Source organism: Lutra lutra, chromosome 3 (genome assembly GCF_902655055.1).
Source record: "Lutra lutra chromosome 3, mLutLut1.2, whole genome shotgun sequence".
Taxonomy (NCBI): Eukaryota; Metazoa; Chordata; class Mammalia; order Carnivora; family Mustelidae; genus Lutra; species Lutra lutra.
In genome coordinates this window covers 45,173,541-45,194,243 of record NC_062280.1, presented here as the reverse complement: position 1 = coordinate 45,194,243, position 20,703 = coordinate 45,173,541, and the positions used below count along the sequence as shown (strand labels likewise).

Sequence of the window (20,703 nt, the reverse complement as noted above, 5' to 3'; positions counted from 1 at the left end):
TGCAAAGTGTATAAAACTGTTCATGTTATAAGGGCTCCAGGTGGCTCAGTGGGTTAAGCCTCCTCCTTCAGCTCAGGTCATGATCTCAGGGTCCTGGGATCCAGCCCTACACCAGGCTCCCTACTCTGAGAGGAGTCTGCTTCTCCCTCTCCCTCTGCCTACTGCTCTCCCTGCTTATGCTCTTGCTCCATCTCTCCCAAATAAATAAAATCCTTTTAAAAAAATGTTGAGGGGGCTCAGTCAGTTGGGTGTCTGCCTTCAGCTCAGGTCGTGATCCCAGGGTCTTGGGATCAAGCCCCACAGCAGGCTTCCTGCTCCGTGGAGAATCTGCTTCTCCCTCTGCCCTCCCCATGTTTGTAGTCTCGTGTACACATGCTCTCTCTCTCAATCTCAAATAAATAAATATGTTCATATGATAAATGACTTTTGTCCAGGGAAAGCCTAAATGCAAAATGTGTACATGGAATGCAGTCAATGATCTCCCTTGTCAGTACTGACTGGTTTTGCATCTATTTGGGAATTCACGTCATTATTCCTTTCTGGTGAAATATTTGTTTTATTTTACTCCTGGTTATATGAATTACTTGCTTTCTTCTTAATTAATGAGGTAAATCAAAATCTTTGACACAGGCTCATTTTATAGTTGAATGAGCATCATGATTATGAGCACTTTCAAAAATTATCACTGAAAGGGGCGCCTGGGTGGCTCAGTGGGTTAAAGCCTCTGACTTCAGCTCAGGTCATGATCTCAGGGTCCTGGGATCGAGCCCCACATCGGGCTCTCTGTTCCACAGGGAGCCTGCTTCCTCCTCTCTTTCTGCCTGCCTCTCTGCCTACTTGTGATCTCTCTCTGTCAAAAAAAAAAAAAAAAAAAAAAGTTATCGCTGAAAGTACCTACACGTCGAATCACTACAGATCTGACAGTAATGCACAAGATGGGTGTTGCCATTGGTGATGCCATTTTTCTCAGCAAGTGGTTCGTGGTAAAGTGCAAATAAGGCAAAATACTATCTTCCCTCACCATGTACAATAGGATCATTCTTGGAAAAGCCTTACATATATTGACACTATGAAAAATACTGGGGTGTGTGTATACACACAATTGAATTTAGGTTCTAAGCTTAATTATATACACTTGGGAATAGCAGGTCCCCTTGTGTCCCCTCCACCACAGGTGCCTCAATCACTGGAAAACCAAAAACAGTCCTGAAATTTCCGACACCCACTGCAGAGGGTCCTGCCCCGTTGAGAACCAAATGCTCTTGTGGTTCTTGAATCCTCAGTCATGTCCTAAGCAAGTGTGTTCAATAACTATGTGTCAGAAGAGTGAGTATCTGAATGGAGGAGAGTGAATGAGCGGATGTCAGAGGCTCTGACGATTAAACAGGCCTTCACCGCACCTCTCATAGGAGCAGAAATCCCACTGAGGCAGTCATGCTCCCATTACCTCTAGGAACTCTTAGAATACTCAGTAGTAAGTTCACTTCTTGAATTAGTGGCCACAGTAAGTTAGAGTTAAAACTGAGTTAAAACCACTCATCTGAACCCTGAGAGAGTCTTATTTACACCTGTCTTCTGTCGTTTCCTTTTCAACCTCATCAGCAAAGCCCCAGACGACACCCCATCAAATGGCAACTTCCTTTTCCAAACAGCCATGGCATCTCACGCCCTCCTCTCGAGATTTCCCAGCGTCTCTTAGCTCGGCATTAAACTTAGTTCCATGCTGTCACCAGCGACCCCTTACGGCCAACCCTGGCTCCTGCTCTCTGTTCTGTTCTAGCAGCTGTCTAGTCGTCTCTCCCTTGCCAGAAGTCCGGCTCCTTCTCCTGTTCACACACCACTGTAAGATCCACTGTCTCTATGAATTCTTTCTAGATTTACTGAACCAATGCTATTCACACAGGTAGTTCTTGAAATTGTATATCATAAACCCCTGGGGCGTTTTAAAAGTCCGGATACCTGGGGGTCCCACCCAGAACCAATCAAATCAGGATCTCTGGGCAGTTGGAGCCCCGGTGTTTGGATACTTTAAACCTGTCCTGGACATTCCCAGTGCACAGACAACCTTAAGAACCACCACATAGCACTATACACTGCATCTAAAATCCCAAACAAAAAGTTAGCTATTAAATTCAGCTATGTAGAAGAGACAATTTATCATGGTCGGTTTGCATTTACTCCAGGAATGCAAGGGTAGTTTAACATTTTAAAAAGTAATCAGAGTAGAAAGAAAGGTCTTGAGATGTTTGCCCGCCTATGTTCACTGTGGCACTGTCCACAACAGCCAAGTGCGAAAGGCAATCCAAGTGTTCCCTGATGGATGAAAGAAGAGAGGCAATGTGGGCCCGTCCACACAAGGGAATGCGACTCAGCCTTAAAAAGGAAGGAAATCCTGTGTCCTGCTACACCATGGTTTAACCTTGAGGATATAACGTTGAGTGAAATAAGCCAGTCACAAAAAGGTAACTGCTATCTGATTCTGCCCTTGTGATGTTCCTCGCATTGTCAGACTCATAGGGACAGAAAGTAGAAAGGTGGGTTCCCAGGGCTGGGGGATGGGGAGCAGGGAAATGTTTCATAGGGACAGAATTCTGGTTTTGAGAGATGAAAGCTGGGAGGTCTGCTGTATAACAAGGCATATAGTGAACATCACTGCACCATACACTTAGAAACAGTAGGAGAAGTTGGCGTTTTAAAAGATTTTATTTATTTGAGAGAGAGAGAGAGAGAACTAGCGCATGAGGCAGGAGGGGCAGAGGGAGAAGCAGACTCCTTGCTGAGGGGGAGCCTGATGTGGGGCTCGATCCTGGGACTCCAGGATCATAACCTGAGCTGAAGGCAGACACCTAACCGACTGAGCCACCCAGTTGTCCCAGGAGGGTAAGTTTTATGTAACGTATTTTTAAACTTCAATTTTAAAAGTAAGCAATCGGTATAATTCACACCATTCAAAGAATAAAGACTGTTGATATAGTAAAACAAAACATGTTAAACAATCATTGCTCCCTTTGGAGGCTGCTGGGACACCAGCTCTTATTCTTAAGTTTTATTCCTAAAAATGAAGGGAATCTGTCCCAGCTAAGGAGCCTATGGAGACCTGAAGACTACATGTAGTGTGGTATCCTGGAGGGAATTCTGGAGCAGAAAAAAAGACATACGGTAAAAACTAAGGAAGTCTGGGGGTTGTCTGGGTGGCTTTGTTGGTTAAGCGTCCAACTCAGTTTTGGCTCAGGTCATGGTCTTGGAGTCATGAGATCGAGCCCCAAGTTGGGCTCTACACTCAGCCCGGAGTCTGCTTGTCCTTCCCCTTCCCTCCCCTGCTCATGCTCACTCTTGAGCACATGCCCTCTCTCTAAATAAATAAATGAATATATAAGTCTTAAAAAAAAATCTAAGGGAATCAGAATAAAGTATGGACTTTGGTTGGTAATACTGTATCAGTTTTGGTCCACTAATTGTGACAAATGCACTATGCTGATTAAGTGGTTAATGCAGGCAGAAATGGATGTGGGTCTTTGGGTTCCTCTGCCTGTACTAGTGTCTCGATTGTTCTACAATCTAAAATCATCCTGAACTACTCTAAAATAAGAATGTATTTTAAAGTTGCAGGGGAGATCAAGCATTATCCTAGACTTCCGGGACAAAGCAGATTTCTGGAACTGCGAATAGATTAGTGGATGCAGCGGACAAACTAGTAGTGTGCGGTTCCTGTTTGGCCTCCGAGTCTGGAGCAATCAGGGAAATGGATACTGGACGCTCTGGGCAGGCTGGCTCAGAGATGATAGTAGGACCTCACTATGAATTATTGTTAGGTGTGATACTGGTTTGAAACTGTGTTAAAAAACAAAGGGGGTCCTCATCTCTTGGAGATGTGGGCTGAACTATTTCTGGATAAAATACTGTGAAGTCTCTTGTTCACTCTTGAATAATACAGCAGCCAAGGGGGTGGCGGAGGGCGGGGCGCCAGCCAGGCCTTGCTGATCTCAGGCTCTCCCGTGGATTCAGGATTTCCGTCAGAAGAAGACTGAAAGCAGATCTGTTCTGGGCTGTGTGGCCTGAGTTATTCTGTTTCCATATGCAGAGCGGGTGAGGACCCACAGGCTCTGGGCTTATCTGTTCAACTCCTTGGGCTCATAATGAGGATTTCATTTGCAGAAAGCCACGGCTCCAGCCGCCTTCCTGAGAGGGTCCCTTGGGACTTGGGGTGCCCTCACCACCTCCAAATCTTCTGTTGTCCCTGCCCTCGGGCCCGCTGCCCCCCTCCCTGGCTAGGAATGGGTGGAAGCTGGGGAGACAGAGCTGGGGAAGTGAGCCTGCAGGGTTGAGTGGTGTCTGAGAAGGAGAGAGGGAGTGTAGCTGGGGTGGGGAGTCGGGGGAGTGAAGAGTCAGAGAAAGACCATTTCACAGCTGCAGTGAGCTGGGGTCCTGCCTCCTTTGCCTTCTTCCAAAGGAACAGTGCCTTCCTGTGACTGTGCTTGCTGCAGTTCATTTTACCTGACTCGGCTGACACTGGGCCACGTGGGGCCCCAGCCCCACTTTGGGTTCCAGCTGTGAACAGCTGTCCGGAAGCAGAGAGCCTCACTGGGGCACTCAGCTGCGATCTCAACAACATCCTCCCTCTGGACTGAGCTGCGGGTGGGGCTGGGGGAAGCAGATCCCCATTGGGGACAGTGCTCCGTGGGGCTGGGTTGGGGAGGCGGAGGAGGAAAACTGTGTTTTGCTCTCAGACTGGCCTTGCCTTTCTGTGAGGTCAGTGTGCAGGGGTATGCGGGGCAGGGGCCCGGCCGAGGGCTGGGTCTATTCTCAGTGTTGGACCCTGAATATTTAAATGTCACCCCTGTTGACTCCGGGTTCCTCATGTTGTCTCCTAGGGGCTGGGTCACGCGAGTCCCTGAGATTTCTTGGATGATATCAACAGGGCTACCCTCACACCTCTGAGCGCAGCAGCCAAGGGTTCTCCTGGGACAGACGACACACCCTGGGGGTCTCTGTGCAAAGGAAGAGGTGTGCACGGAGGGAGAGCCTGAATTTGGCCCCCAGGTAACTCAGAGTCTGGGCCCTGGGCAGTGACTGCTGTCTCAGCCACACTTTACCCACCAGTATAAGGGGAACCGTGACTCCTCTCCCACTGGGCTGCTGAGCGGGTTGAATTATTTCTGCAGGAAGTGCAGGAAGGGAGAGCTCCCAGGCCTCCAGCTTCTGGGAGCTCCCAGTCTCTACATTCCACCTTGCTGGCCTTACCTCCATGTGCCCGTTCTCAGCTGCATCATGGAGGGGGGTCCCTCCCCAGGAGTCTGTCGTGACAGGGGCGCCCATCAGCAGGAGCCGGTCTAGAATGGGTGTGTGGCCGCCTTGAGCTGCAAAGTGGAGGGCTGTGGCCCCCTCATTATCCCGTGCTGTCAGGCCAATGTCGGTGAAGGTGACCTGGGGAAGGTGGAGGAGGAGGACCCGCTGAGGAGGTGACCCCTCGTAGGGAGGTAGAAGGGGCGGGCAGCAAGCTCGGCACAGAAGCGGAAGGCGATCCTCCCCAGAAGCCAGTGAAACTCCAGGGGCCACTTCTAGGAAAATTCTGCCTTCCTAATGGAAGGGGCTGATGGCTGTGTTGTCACCCTGTTTCTCCTTCCTCCTACCTTGATGTGGCCAACTTTCACCATAAGGGAGAGGCTGGGAGAATGCAGAGATGCAGCCAAATGGGGCTGGGTGTCTGACCCAAAGACAGCAAAGCCTCCTGCTGCTCCTACACTCCCATGTGGGAGGGACACTGGAGGTTCAAGTTCCATTGTCACCTGCAGCCCAAAGCATGCTGGCTGATCTGATAGTCAACTGTGTCTGCTGGGAAAAGACCAGTGAGCCGGGAACAGAGGCCCTCCTGTCAGCTGGCCCCCCTGAGGAGGGAGGACACCCCTCTCCGGAGTCAGGGACCCAGCTGGGAGTCTGCAGTGGGAGTCACGTTGGAAAGGCCTTTCTGGCCCTGAGAGCCCGTGGCCCTGGCTGCTCCTTCCTTTTCCCTGGGATGAGCCCCCACAGTGCTCCCTCCTGCAACCCTCCCTGTCCCCTTGACTCCCCCAAAGCTCTGACCTGCTTCTCTCCCAGCACACCCCCGTGGCTCAGTGCCATGGCCAGAGACGCCCGGCACTCCCCACCCCAGGGACCAAGAATCCAGGTGCGGAGACAGGTACCTTTCTGGGGGGCCCGCAGTCTGAACTGGACGGGGTCAGAACGACAGGAGAGAGAACGTGAGGACAGTTCCATGGGAAGGCCAGGGTGGGGATGCTGGGCTTTCTCCTGGGAGTGGAGCCGCTCTCAGCAGGAGCACCCGTGGGAAGGTGGCCGGGGTAGGGGGGACCAAGCCTCACAATGTGTGTTTGCCTCTGGTGGGGTCTCAGGGGCAAAGGGCCAGCCTGGGTGGGAGAGCGGCCAAGGGAGCCTGGAGACCAATGCTGGTGGCTCAAGACCAAGGCAGGCGGCTCGATTTCATCATTTGTTCCTTGGTTCATCAACTTGCTGGGTCAGTGTCTCCAGAGCCCGTGCTCCGCGCCAGGCCCATGGACGTGGTCCTTGCCTCCCAGAGGAAAATTTATAGTCTATCAGGTGCTGGTGCCATGGAGGGAAGACAGAGGACAGTGGGACAGAGGGCTGGCTGGAGTGGCGCTATCCTAAACGGATGGGCAGGGAGGGCAGTGGAGGAGGGGCTCTGCGCCCTGGGGACTCTGCCGGGGAGAAGGCCCCTCAGGAAGTATGGGAGGTTCTGAGCAAGGAAGGGTTTTCTCGTCCCCCACAGTGGCCAGTGTGCCTTCAGAGATGCCAGTCACATCCTGCCTTTCTTGGCTCAGGGCCTGGCAGGAGCTCCCAGCCCCTCAGGAAAGAACCCTGGTCCTCTCGGGGCCTCTGCCTGTCCCCACTCCCTCCACCCCTCAAACCAGGCTCTCTCCAACTTGGATTAAAAGCTGAGCCCTCCTCATCTGGGCAACCCCCCCTTGCCCAACCACTTCCTGCGTCTCCTCAGGGAGACCCCCCTGACTCTGAGATCTCCCCTGGGCCTCCGTAACGAACTCTCCAGGGTCCCAGAGACCTGGCCTGGTCTGGTTTTCTGTGGTGGAAGCAGGAAGTCCCCAGCCCATGCTGGGAAAATGCATCCCCCCGCCCAGACCACTATGTGTTCTGGGGTCTCAGGGCTTCCTTCCAGAAAGAGGCCTGAATGTCCCTTTCCCGGGGCCAGAAGGGAAGAGACTGGGCGTTGCTTGGGGCTCTGAGACATCAGAGCAGGAAGTGGCTGAATGCGGGGCCAGGAACAGTCAGCATCTGCTGGGGACCACCCTTCCTGAGGGCTCCAGGAAACACCCCAGGACTCCTGGGAGAGGGTCACGAAAGTCCTTACTGTCCTGCAGGGGACACTGCCCATCAAGGCTGCACTCCCGGGCCCAGCCTGGGCCTATACACATGGGTGCTCACGGTGATGCCCCGGGAACATCTGATCCCCCACAGCCTCAGGGGTCCCCAGGGGTCCTGCAGGCAGATGGAGATCCCCCACCCCAGCCAGGCCCTGCTAGCTTGGAGGGGGCTCTGGGACCAAGGAGGGAGCAGGTGCCAGCCGCCTCTGACCTCCCATGCCCCCAGCACCCTTAGCACCCCCTTACCAGCCAGACAACCAGTGAGTAGTGGCCACAGGCAGCTGCAGCGTGGAGCGCACTCATGCCATCGAGGGCTCGCAGGTGCACATCAGCTCCACAGTCCTTCACCAGAAACTGGGCCAGGTGTAGGTGGCCCTCCTGGCAGGCCAGGTAGAGTGGGGAGGCCCCAGTGCGCGTCTGCCGGTTCACACCACTGTGGGGGAAGGGGAGGATCAGAGAGCGTTTGGGGGTTCTTGTAGGAGGCAGAACTCCTCCAGCCCCCCAAGGCCCAGATCAAGGGGCGGAGAGACGCAGCCCCCCTTACTGGCTGAAGGGCCCCCTAGCAGGTCACCTGCATGGGTGTACAGGTTGTACACAGCCTTCTTACCCCTGACCCCACTGCCCCCAACCGCTGGGACCCTGGAATCCAGCTCTGCACACTCCCTTTTGAGTCAACCAGCTATTCCCAGGACTGGGGCTTGCTGGTGGGTGAACAGCCTAGTGGGGTGGGTGGTGGGCAGGTCATTGAGCCTCCAGAGCCCAAGGCCTGCTCTGCAGGAAAGGGGCATTGTGAGCAGTGCCTGGGCCTGGCATCCACACTCCAAGCTCCAGCATAGACGGACTGGAGGAGGGTCACAGGACTCCCTGATCCCACTGTGTCTCTGAGCTGCCACGGGGCCAGGTGAGTTCTTGGTCCCCAGTGGAGTTCTGCAGGGAGGGACAGTCTCTGACCCAGGCTGACCCCAGCCCCTGGTGATGCAGACTTCACCTGTGGCCCCATGGTCGGTCCAGGTGGAAGTCAGGGTGCTGGGCACGAGATGCCACACACTTGTGTGTTTTCATGTGAAGTCTCCAGGTTTTAAATGGTAAAGAAAGACTTTAAAAATGGAGTCTAACAGACCCTCTGTGACTGGCCCGGCCCAGGGCACCCCCAGTGTCTGCAGAAGCAAGTCCCAAAGACCAAGGGGGTGGGCTGAGAACGCCAAGGGAGAGAGCGCTATTCCAAAGCTGAGCTGTTAGGCCTTGTCAGGGAGCAAGTGTGGGGCAGCCGGAAGAGCCAGCCCCCCAGCCAAACAGGAGGCCCCCCCCAGGAGAAGAGGCATGACTGGAGGCCCATGGGTCATCAGGGGGAAAGGCTACATCAGGTGAGGGGTGGACACTAAGTCCAACACCCAGCCAGGCCAGCAGTCCTGGGAATGGGGGTAGGGAGGCCATGAGCACGACGTCCCCAGATGGCCCATCTCGGTGCCCACAGCATCCTCTGCGTGGGCCAAGGACTAGATAGGCTCTCAGGATGAGGAATGGAAGCCGGGCTGCCCCCTTCCCCAGCTGGCCCCATCCCACCCCTGCCACACCCCGTGTGCCCACACCCATTCTGGGCAGCAGGCATAGGGCCACAGGCATGAGACTGGCTGCCCTGGAGGGGTTCCCAGTGCCGTGGAGGGAACAAAGTGGCAGGACCATCCGGGGTCCCCTGACTAGGGCCTCAGGACCACCTGAGGGCACTGTAGGCCTCTGCTCATGACTGGAGAGAGCGCACCTTCCCAGCTGGGGTAGCGTGGGTCCTGACATGGCCCCAGGCAGACCGGGAGAAGCCTGAGGGGGGGGGGGCTTCCTGGCCCCCCATTGCCCCGCTCTGTGCAGCTAGACACTGCCCTCGGCCTATAGGATCAAGGTCCTTCCCCCTGGTCCTGAGTCTCATGGGCCCTGTCCCCCTGCACTGGCCCCACACTGGGCCCTCCCTGCTCCCCCAGCCTTCCCGGGGCGCACTCTGGGGGACGGCCAGCAGGCGGTGCTCTGGCAGCTCACCTGCCGTGGGCTGCGGCCAGGAGCTTCAGGCAGGTCAGGTCCCCGCTGACGGCGGCGTGGTGCAGGGGCAGGGCCCCCTCCAGGGTCTCCAGGGTGGCCGCATGGCCCTCCCGAAGCAGCCACTGCACCAGCAGAGGATGCCCGAAGCGGGCGGCCAGGTGCAGCGGGGAGACGCCTGAGTTGTCTTGGTCCTACTGGGCAAAGAAGGGCAGGTGGCCTTCTGTGGCCGGCCAGGACCCATCCCGGCAGGGCAGTCCCAGAGCCCAGGAGCCCGCCACCCTGCCCGCATGCTCTTCCCTCCCTGCCGGCTGAGCTGGGTGGCCTGCTCAGAGGGAAAGGCATGGCAGGGACACAAGTCCAGGTCTTCTGAGTCCAAACCCATGATCCCACTACTCCCGGGCCCCTCTCTCAAGGGCAGTCACAGCCCTTTCTGCCCTCGGCTCGCAGTGGGAAGGGCTTCCATGGGCCCAGCCTTGTCCATGTCGGGCTCTGTGGTCTGCTGCCTGTCCCAGGGCCCTACCTCTGGGCCTCTGTCTCTGACCGCTGCTGAGCACCCGCCTGCCAGCCACGAGTCCTCGCACTGAAGCATTCCCACGGCAAGCAGCTGGCAGGCCTGGGCATGCCCCTAGGCACAGAAATAGGCACCACTCCCTGCACCCCGCTTCCCGGGTTGTGGGAAGAGCCGATGGGACCCATGAGTCCTCCCTGTCTGGGACCCAGCACCCCTTCTCAGAGAGTGCCCTTACATGCCCCATTGGAGCTCGCCCACTGTCCCACGTCCTCCAACTGCACAAAGTGACCCCAGGTGGGCAGGAAAAGGGAGAGGGTGGGCGCTGCTGGAAATGCCATTGCCTAGATGATTCCTGAGCCTGGAGACCCTCCTTCTTCCCACTGCCCCCCACAGCAGGGCCTGGGCTGTCAGGCACCGAGGCCTCCAGCTGTACAAGCCGGGCCCCTAGCTCCTGAGCCTGTGTGCTCGCCACGCTCCTCTACACACTCCTGTGTGGACCCTTTGGGAAACAGGCCCCCAGATCCGGGCTGATGGGAACCCTGGCAGGCCCCACTGGCCAGGTGAGGCCAGGTGCTCCGACCTGGGGGAGGGCAAGGGGAGAGCTGCTCTGTGCCAGCCCAGGAGTTGGTGCTGGTTTGGGGGCAGGCGGGCGTGCACATGCCATGCACAAAGAGTCCCTAGGACTTCCCGGCTTCCACTCCCTCAGTCCACATGGACATCAGCCCCTCTCACAGGCTCGCCGCACTCACCTGCAGCCCGCAGCCTCCGTCACGCACCAGCCAGCAGAGCTCGGCCAGGCTGCCTGTGGCCGCGGCGTCATGTGCCGGGGTGGCCCCGTTGTGGGCCCGCTGGTTGCCGGGCAGCTTGGCCTGCTGCACCAGGAACTTGACACAGGCCAGGCGGCCAGCCCGGCTAGCATGATGCACCAGGCCGGCCCCCAGGGCGTCAATGATGCCTGGGCCCAAGGCCCCAGCCTCCAACAGCCGCTTCAGGGTGGCCAGGTCCCCGTCCTTGGCGGCCGTGAGCGCCCGCTGCTCCTCCATCCTCCAGCCCAGTCCGCCGGTGGCTCTTGGCGGCTTACGCACAGGCCCGGGCTTCTTGTTTCAGGCGTGGACGGAGCTTCCAGCTCCTGTTACCCGATAAGCAGTGCACAGGGCAGATGGGAGACGGGGGGAGGTGGGGGTGGCGGGCCTTGGGGCCTGGGCCTCGCAGCTCTACCCCAGCCACTCCCCAGTGCCCAGGGCTGTGGTGGGCAGAGGGCTCGGAGTCTGGGGGCAGGGTCCGCCCTGGGGTCAGGTCAGGGGTGGGTGCTGGCCAGCAGATGCTTACTGTGACTGGGCTGGGCCTCATCCTCTTTCCGAGCAAGCACTGGGGAGATGAGCCGTGTCTCTCAGCCTGAGAAGGACTTCCTGTGTCTAGTGGGTGTTTATAGTTCCCAGGATCCTTCCAGGAAGGCAGTAGGCTCCCCAGCACACACTTCCTCTCGTCTAGGCAGCAGCCCCAAGAGCCTCTTCTCATGGAGGGGAGACACCCGTCCCCTGGGGGGCCCTCTCTGGGGAAGTGACGACCACGTGTGCTGGAGTTCCATGAGGTCTTCACCCCAGGATCCCAGGGCCCGCCTGCCTGCTGACAGCGCATTGTGGGATCCTGGCCCTCGGCTGGCCTAGGGCCCAGGAGCTCCACGAATGTCTGAGGAACAGCGGCTCGCCGGAGCCAGCTGTGGGCCCAGGGCCCTAACATGGGACAGGAAGGCTTCCGAGGCGAGTGAGGGTCTCTGAGGCTGTGGCTGAAGGTCAAGGAGCTTCTTGAGGGCAGCCACACCTCTTTTCCCAGACTCTTTCCTTTGGTGGTGCTGGGTGCCCACAGCTTTTTCCCGGGCCCACTGGGATCAGCGTGGCCTCTGCCTGGAGGCAGCAGGATGCTGACTTTAGTGACCTGTTTTCTAGGGACTTGGCAGAGACACAGTCTCAAGCGAACTTCTTCAGCTGAAGCCTGATCGTCCAGTGATAAACTGGGGCCACTACGTGCCCTTCCCACACCAGCTCAGACACACCAGTGAGCCCTGGAGAAGCACCCACTAGAGAGACTGTCAACGTCTAATACCAGCATTGGAATATTTTATTAGTTCACTGAATTTCTGACAGTGGTTTCCTCAGAGTCATCGTGAAGTTCTTGGCACCTTAAAACCACACGTTAAAAGTGTTCGGCTAAGAAATCGATCCTATGCAAAGGGTCTCTGAGAGTCACGCCCTCTGAGGTGCATGGGGATGTCACAGAGGACATCACATCGGGACGTCACAGAGCCTTGGTGAAGACAGAAGAACCCGTCTGGGAACAATATTATGATGGAGCGGAGCAGGGAATGGGAGGATTTCCCACCACAGGAGCCACCCGGGGTCACGTAAGCCTGGTTGCCTCCTGACTCCCACACCGGAGCTGGAACCCTGAGTGAATGACCACAGGAAAAAGGCAGGGGGGCTTGGGGGCTTTGGGGGCTCTGGGTTGCCACCAGGCTGAGTGAGGAGGTCAGGTAGGGTGGGCAAGTTGGGGGATACGGAGCAGGGGGCTGACCTTGGTGGCCCCCCTGTGGAGGAAGGGCTTAGGAAGGGCAGAGTGAGATCAGAGGGCCCAGGGGTAGACGGACCTCATGCCAACAGGCAGGGGAGGCCATGACTGCAGCAAAAATTGGGTTTCCTATGTTCATGGTAGCAAGTGACAATGGTCTACAATACTAGGATTTTATCTTCCAGGGGAAACGCTCCCTTCCAAGAGGGTGGCGCTCCCAGCTCCCCACAGGGGATGCTTCTGCTTCAACCTGCACCACCGGGCAGCGGGGACAGTCCCATACAGGTGTGTGCGGCCCGTGGGGTCTGCCTGCCCGACAGACGGGCTCTCTGCTGATCCGGGGATGGGGGACAGGGAACAGGGAGACAGGGACGGCGAATGAGCGCACCCACCGCAAGGGACCATGTCAGACACTCTGGGACAAATTAGGAGGAGAGCCATCCTGGGCCAGCACTTGGAAGGGCTTCCTATGGGGGGTCCTTGGCGTTAGGCCTGGCACTCCAGCCGGGCCACGGCCTGTTTCAGGTCCTGCACGATGAGGTCCACCTCGGCCCTGGTGGTGCTGCGGCCCACACTGAGCCGGAGCGCGTTCCTGGCCACGTCAAAGGGGATACCACAGCTCAGCAGCACTGGGGATGGCCTGGGGGGTGGTGAGAGCCTGTGTCAGCTCTCTGTGCTCCCCGGGTCTCAGAGGAGATGGAGGCACAACCCAGAGCGCTGCCAGTGTTCCCAGCAGCTCTGGCACCCCCCTTCCCCTCCCTTCCCACTGCCGCCAACCCTAGCAGGTGCTCAGATCAAGGGCCAGCAGGCACCCAAGGTGCCCACACACACAGGCCCTGGGCAGAAGCAGTGTAGCCAAGGTCTCTGTCACATTACAGAGCTCCTGAAAGCCATCTACACAAACGCCCCGCTCCCTATGCACAGGGCTAGGTGGGAGCAGGGACTTTCATCGCTGCAGTTCCTGAGGGTCCGGGCCAGAGGCCCCCACAGAGCAGGGGAGAGAAAGGACAGGGCCCACAGCTCCTGGCCCCCTGCCCTCCCCTGGGTGGGTGGTCTCATTCCTATTCCAGGGGGCACCCCCCTCCCACCCTCGCAGGGGCCACATCAGACACCCGCCCCCACCCAGCTACGCCCCCAGCCCCTCCCTCCTGCCCCTCGTCCCCTCCTCTTCACCTTGTGGCTGGTGAGACCACAGACTACACCTGCCTCAGCAACACTGTCTAGGAAACGAGCCACACAGATCCCTTCTGGAGGGCCGGGGGAGCATTCTATGAGCGTCCTTCTGTAGTCCACGCTAGCCCCGCCTCACTGCCCCTGACAGCCACTTGGCCACTCAGGCTGCCACCTGCCGGCTCCTGGCCTCCCCCACCCTCATGCAGCCCTCTCTGACAGAGCTCTGAGCCATGACTGGGCCTGGTCATCCCAGCCCAGCCCTCGGACTCTGGGAGCCCCCTGGCCTGAGGGGCTCACGTACCACGCCAGCCAGACTCCCGGACAGCCCACTGCTGACCATGGCCCGGCTCCTTCTGGGGTTCTGGAGGCCTCACCCAGCACCACACCCAGCTCTGTGGGCCCCCTGCTCATGGTGAGTGAGAAACCGCAGCCCTGCTCTTCCTCCACCGGGGTCAGGCCAGTCTCAGGTGCCCAGGCTTCACATCCTCTCCTCCTGCCCTGGCCACAACCACTCAATGGGGCTGCTCTCCTGGGATCGCCCTGCACCCGGCAGGGCCACCCGGAACCAACCTGGCCTGTCACAACCTTCCCAGAGCCTCTCACTTTCCCAGGATAGAGGGAGCTCCTGCAGCCTGCCTAGCCCCTCCCAGCTGACCCCCACTGAGGCTGCAGCTTCCCCTCCTCCCCTTGGAAGCCCCAGGCCCAGCAGCCTCCTCTGGCCACCTGGCAGACAGGCACCAGATACTGCGGCTCAGGCGCGCGGCACTTACCGGTCCATGTGGTCCGAGTGGCACGCGGCCCCCACGCTGGCCAGCAGCGTCCTGCACTGGGCCAGCACTGCACGCCCTGTGGAGACATGGCATGTAGCTGTGGGCGGAGTGTGCCAGTGGGGCCCCACCTGTCCGCCTCCCCTCTGCCCTGCTGCAAGTTTGGAGGTTCCCTCCCTTGGGCCCCCTGGGGTTGGGGGGTGGCTCAGGGCCCAGGCCGTCTCATCCCCTGTGACAGTGCAGCAGGATCCAGACAAGATGCTTCCTCCCAGACACTATTCTGTCCTAAAATCTGGCCTCGAACATGTTATTTCCAGTCAATGGCCGAAGAAGACCCCAGAATTCTCATCGGCTGCATTACTTCCTACTTTGTTGTCCCACTCATGACACTGAAACTTAACATCTGTGTTTTCTAGAGGTGGAGACATTGGAGTGCTGTTTTGGTTAAGCCGGAAGGCACATCCCTCTACTTTCACAAGCAGAGATATTAGAGTAATAAAGCTATTGGCCTAATTAAAAGAATCTGTCTCATTTAAATGGACATAGGCCTCACCGAAAATGATACATCTATCCCCACAAAAACAGGGATGAGGACTTGATGTGCTCTTCTTCCCACAGCAAGAAGAGCCGGAGCAGCGGCCAGCAGTGAGGCGGCTCCCCAGTGCAGGGTCCCATCCCCTAGCACAGTGACACCTGCCCAGGGCCAGTCTGTGGTGCAGACACACAGTGCTCCCCGCGCCATCCAGGGAGACAGAGGGAGCAACCCCCTCTCCCCTAGGAACTTCCCCAAACCGCTCTGTGCTCTACAGACATGCTTCCCTCCTGCTCAGGGCACAGAATCTCCTCTTGGTGGAACACTGCTGGTCAGTGCCCTGGGTGAGCTGTGTTTTGTCTTCTGGATTCCAGCGATCCTGCTGGTCCCCAGCCTGGAGGCAGTTAGCACGGGAACTGAGAGCCCCACAGGCGTGCACGTCATCCTGACTCTGAGCCAGATTTTAAAGTTGACTGCCTCTCCTCTCCCTGGTCCTCATCACATTCTGTCAAACTTGCTGACGGAAATGGATGAAGGAGCCCAGAATTCAGTCTCATCTTCCCTCTCTGCTTCAGTGCCCACGAGTGCGGGGCACAATGGCAAGCCCCCCGGCACCCACGTGAAAACCCCGGGCAGGGGGAGCAGGAAATGGCCAGATCAGCCCCGCCTTCTGGGGACACCCACCCTAGGGGGCCGCTCAGCTACCTCTGGTGCCCACCACCCTACATGGGGACCAGGAGACCCTTGTCACCTTGAAGTTGGGGTCCCTGGATGGAAAAGTTGCATGTGTTGGGGAGTCGCTCGGTCCCTGGAAATTGGCTGTTCAGATGGATTCTCTGCTTATCAAATTCAGCCTGAAAAGGCAATGAAGACTTCAGAGATAGTTTCAAAGCACACACCAGCTTCCCCACTCCCCACCCCCAACTAATGTCTGAGCTTGAGCCTTTTCTGGAAAAGAAAATCTCAACCTTGACACATAAATTAATTAGTTCATCCATAAGCATCTACCTATAATAATTACAGGGACTCCCTAGAAAGCAAAATTATTAGGAGAAAAAATTCCAAATACGTGTGACCCTCTACCATACAACCACCGAACACCCAAGTTCCGGTGTATTCCTAACATGCCTCTTCGAAGATCAGCCACTTTGGGGGCTCTGGGGGGGGGGGGTTCTCCTGACTCAGGCTTCTGTCCTCTAGCCTCTACCCTGACTGTCCCCAAGGTCCCCGGACCGAGTTCCAAACAACCCCCACCCTCATCCTGCCTGCTGCCCGGGGCAGTACCAACCCTGACCCTCAGCTCGCGGAGGAAGCATGGGGCCCCCAGACTTCAGGCCACCCCACTCCCGCAGGCCCCAGGCTCACCACCAGTCGCTCCTCCAGGTAGTCTCGAACATCTCTCATGTGGGCCTCGTAAGCCTCGCAGTTCCTGGTCACCAGCTCAGCGGCCTGGGGACAGGGACGGCGGCAATGTGAGCATGTTCGACTGTCATAAAGCAAGGAGAATAAAACAGCCTTCCAGTGCAGAGGTGAGATTTCCTGATAGAGAAGTGACAATTCAGTGGTATTTACTGAGTGCGGCCAGGAGACGGGAGCCTTGATAAGAGCCTGAGAAGGGAGGGGCGCCTGGGTGGCTCAGTGGGTTAAGCCGCTGCCTTCGGCTCAGGTCATGATCTCGGGGTCCTGGGATCGAGTCCCGCATCGGGCTCTCTGCTCAGCAGGGAGCCTGCTTCCCTCTCTCTCTCTGCCTGCCTCTCTGTCTACTTGTGATCTCTGTCTGTCAAATAAATAAATAAAATCTTTAATACAAAACAAAAACATTATGCTGAGTGAAATAAGTCAAGCAGAGAGAGTCAATTATCATATGGTTTCACTTATTTGTGGAGCATAACAAATAGCATGGAGGACAAGGGGAGATGGAGAGGAGAAGGGAGTTGAGGGAAATTGGAAGGGGAGGTGAACCATGAGAGACTATGGACTCTGAAAAACGATCTGAGAATTTTGAAGGGGTGGGGGGTGGGAGGTTGGGGGCACCAGGTGGTGGGTATTGTAGAGGGCACGGATTGCATGGAGCACTGGGTGTGGTGCAAAAATAATGAATATTGTTATGCTGAAAAAATAAAAAAATTAAAAAAAAAAAAAAAAGAGCCTGAGAAGGGTTATCTTCCCTCGTTCAGCAGGAATTTGCTTTACCAGGTGCTTCCTGCTACCTCCAGGCACCAGAGATACTGCCTGTGATAGCAAAGAGCACTCCCAGTTCTCAAGGCACAACCAGCCTAGAGACCAAGGGCGGAAGGGAAGAGGGAACAGCATCATACTGAATGAGGAGAGCGCTCTGGCGGGTGCACGGGGCACGCGGGGCGGGCATGAAGCTGACAATGCATGAGCTAGGGTGCTCATGGCCATGGCAGAGGGACAGGCAAGTGCGCTCCTGGGACGGAGTGACTCAGGGGGACAGGGCCCCGGCACCCCACAACAGGTGGGGTCAGGTACGAAGTGCAGCAGCACAGATGCACATGGGTTTAAGAAAGAGGTGAGATGCCCTGACTTGCACATGTAATGATCACTCTGGATGCTGCGCAGAGTGTGGAAGGGACCACAGCAGGCATCCAGATTGCAGATGGGGACGACCGGGTCCAGAGTCAGGGGCCACAGAGACACAGAAGACACAGACCTTGACATCTTGTGGAGACACGACAGATTGTCCCAGACAGACTGCCTGCTCATCAGTGAGGGAGCCAAGGACCAGGTGGGACTGAGGCACTGCCTAGACTTCCACAGTGAGGTCCAGGATGGCAGGAGGCAGCATGGGGAGGGAAGGGAACCAGGGAGGAGACACACACACACCCATGGGCCCAGAGGGAATGTCTAATAAGCAGGCAGGGACCTTGGTCTCTCAGAAGAAAGGTCAGGACCTGCCCCGAGATGCCAAGTTCAAAGCCCTGAACACAGGCTAGTGAAGCTGCAGGACAGGGTGAGTGCCATGAGGGAGCAGCTATGGCCAGGAGGCCCAGACGGTGCTGGGAGGCCCTTGGCAGGTGAGGAGGCCAATGTCTGGCCAGGGCAGAGGAGAAACTAGCCGGAGTGAGGCGCATGGTGAAAGCTGGTACTTAGGCCTGGAGTCTGAGGGGGTCTGGGCAGGCCAGTGCATGGGCCTGAGCCCTGACCTGTGGGCTCTGACGCCATCTCCAGGTAGCCAATGTCAGAATTGAGTTCAAGAGTGGGATGCCTGGCTGGTGCCGCAGACCTGCCCTGTGGGGGAACCTGCCCCCTACCCTATGTCTGGAGTCGGGAGCCCTGTGCGCCAGGCGGGCAAGTGGGAATAAAGGAGACTGGGCCGGGGGAAGACTCCAATTCTCCCGCACCCGAGACAAAGCGCCTGCTCCATGAGCCCCGGCTCACCGAGGCTTACCTTCCCGAGGCCGGCAATCATCGGCGTGTTCTCTGTCCTGAAAGAGACAAGGGAGTTAGTCCTGTTTCCACGCAGAGCAACAAACCAATGTCCCAAGATGGAGTCTGGTCTGTTAAAGTCATGAGTTCAGCCGGAACCAGAATCACACATGCATCTTTCCCAGGCACGGGCCACGTGCTCACCTCTGTGGTGGCAGTGGCCCCCCAACCCTCCGATGCCAAGCTTCCTGGTCCAGGTACCATCGTCATGGCCCACCTGGGGCAACCCTGGAACAACCCCTGGGTGTCCTCAGGGATGATTCTGTCTGGACCCTTCTCCTGTGCAGGAGAAACCCCTCCTCCAGCTGCAGAGCCCAGGGTCCCCCTGTTGAACCAGGCAGGGGTCAGAGAGCCCAGTTCCACGCTATTCCCATCAGCTGGCCAATCAGTTGTGCTCTTGACTGTCACGTGGGATGAGTCATGGGTTACTAGACACTGTGCATGTGCAGGAAGGGGCTGGGGGACCCCTGTAGACCAGAGGCTCACACTCCGACCTAACAAGCTGAAAACACAACTCTTCACTCTATTTTCAAGAAAAACAAAATAAATCGCTAACATCATAATTTTCTGAATTTTCAGTTTGGGCTGAAGTTTGCTTAAACCTTTGGAGCTGGCTGCTGCTCGCTGACCAGCAGATAACAAGATAAGTGAACAGGAACACAGGGCATTACAGGTAACGTGATCCTGCTGATCTCCCTTTGACAAGTTAATTGGTCAGTTCTGTTCCTGGAGACAGGTTCTGGCACCTGGGGTGGTCTGGCGAAGAGCAAGGAGCTCTGCGTGGAGAATCCAGATGTCTGAGCTTGTCCTACACATGGAGTCCTAATGTCATACCCTCTCCGCATCTCACACCCCTCATCTGCGGGATAGCACAGCCAGACCAACAGCATCTCTCAAGGTCTCTGCCCTGTGAGTGCCTTGAGGGGCTGCCCAGGTGGAAGAGCAGGGACCCTGTGTAGAACCGGGCACCTGTCCCATCCTCCCTTCCCCAAGCATTCAGTCAGCCACCTCTGCCTCCATCTGGAGTTGTGCAAACCCTGCTTCCCACTCCTAGTCCCCATACTGAGCTACCCTATTAGGGTCTCCTGAACACATGGTGTTCTACTTTTTTTTTTTTTAATTAAGGATGATATATATTCATATGTGATTAAAAGAAATAATACAGAGACATCCTGTGTACCCATTACTGAGCTTCTCCCCAGTAACACTGTGGTACAAGATCACAACCAGGATACAGATGAGATATAGAACATTTCCACCAACTCGAAGGTCCCTCCTGTTGGCCTTTTATACCTAGACCCGCTTGCCTTCAGCCCCACACCTTCCTTAGCCATGGGCAACTGTTAATCTGTTCTCCATCTCTAATTCCATCATTTTAAGAATGTCATATAGATGGAACCCTAGTTATCATTTGGGGGAACAGGCTTGCTCCATTCTCCATCATTCTGTGGACACTCCTTCCAGGCTGTTATGCGCATCAGCAGCTAATCCCTTTCCATTACTGAGCAGTGTCCACACAAACTGTGCCACAGCCTGTTAAGTCTCATTAAAGGACATCTGGGCTCCTTGCAGTTGGCGGCCATTGCCAATAAAGGTGCTAGACACACTTGTGCGCAGGCTCTTGTGTGAACGCAAGTCTGCATGTCTCAAGTGTCCAGGAGTGAAATTCCTAGATGGGATGGTGGGTGCATATCTAGTTTTAAGAGAAAATGCCAAGCTGTCTTCCAGAGCTGCTGTCCCATTGCCATTCCCATCGGCCACGTTTGAGTGAAATATCTGTGTCATCAACGCACTCCGCATTGTCTCTGATTTTTATTTTAGCTGTTGTGGTAGGTGTGATGTCTCACTGTGGTTTTAGTTTGCATTTCCCTAACAGCTAAAAATGTTCCAGATCTTTTCACATGCTTATTTGCTATATGTCTATCTTCTTTGGTGAAATGTCTGTGACTGTCTTTTGCCTATTATGTGACTGAATTGTTTGGGGGTGTTGGCTGTTGAATTTTGAGTTTCCTTTATGTACTCTAGATACTAGTCCCTTGAGAATATATTCTAGTGCACAGCTTGTCTCCTCTTAACAAATTCTTTTGCAGGGTGAAAGGTTTAAATTTTGATGAAGTTCAAGTACCAATTTTCCCTTTTATGGATGTTTTTGGTATCAAGTCTGAGATCTCTTTGCTAAGGCCTAGAGCCTGAGGATGTTTTCCCGTTTTTTTTTTCCCCCTAAAAGTTTAAAGTTTTTTGCTTCACATTTAAGTTCACATGTATCCTGAGTTAATATTTTACAAG

General features: G+C 56.1%; 2 protein-coding genes across 6 annotated transcripts in view; both read right to left on the bottom strand.

Moving 5' to 3' along the window:
- The window catches only part of ESPNL (espin like), a 28,131-nt gene extending 17,023 nt beyond the window's left edge, over window positions 1–11,108 (bottom strand). The window contains exons 1-4 of the mRNA XM_047722419.1: window positions 10,680–11,108; window positions 9,420–9,610; window positions 7,638–7,824; window positions 5,242–5,424 (exon numbers count right to left, since the gene is read on the bottom strand). Coding sequence (XP_047578375.1) covers window positions 5,242–5,424; window positions 7,638–7,824; window positions 9,420–9,610; window positions 10,680–10,973 — 855 coding nt within the window. The 5' untranslated portion in view covers window positions 10,974–11,108. The remainder of the gene's footprint in view (window positions 1–5,241; window positions 5,425–7,637; window positions 7,825–9,419; window positions 9,611–10,679) is intronic.
- Window positions 11,109–12,030: 922 nt separating this feature from the next.
- The window catches only part of SCLY (selenocysteine lyase), a 43,482-nt gene continuing 34,809 nt past the window's right edge, over window positions 12,031–20,703 (bottom strand). For all 5 annotated transcript variants that reach the window (XM_047722132.1, XM_047722135.1, XM_047722133.1 and 2 more), the window contains 5 exons: window positions 18,380–18,416; window positions 16,333–16,416; window positions 15,719–15,821; window positions 14,439–14,514; window positions 12,031–13,135 (listed from right to left, as the gene is read on the bottom strand). In XM_047722132.1, the coding sequence (XP_047578088.1) occupies window positions 12,982–13,135; window positions 14,439–14,514; window positions 15,719–15,821; window positions 16,333–16,416; window positions 18,380–18,416 (454 nt within the window). In that variant the 3' untranslated portion in view covers window positions 12,031–12,981. The remainder of the gene's footprint in view (window positions 13,136–14,438; window positions 14,515–15,718; window positions 15,822–16,332; window positions 16,417–18,379; window positions 18,417–20,703) is intronic.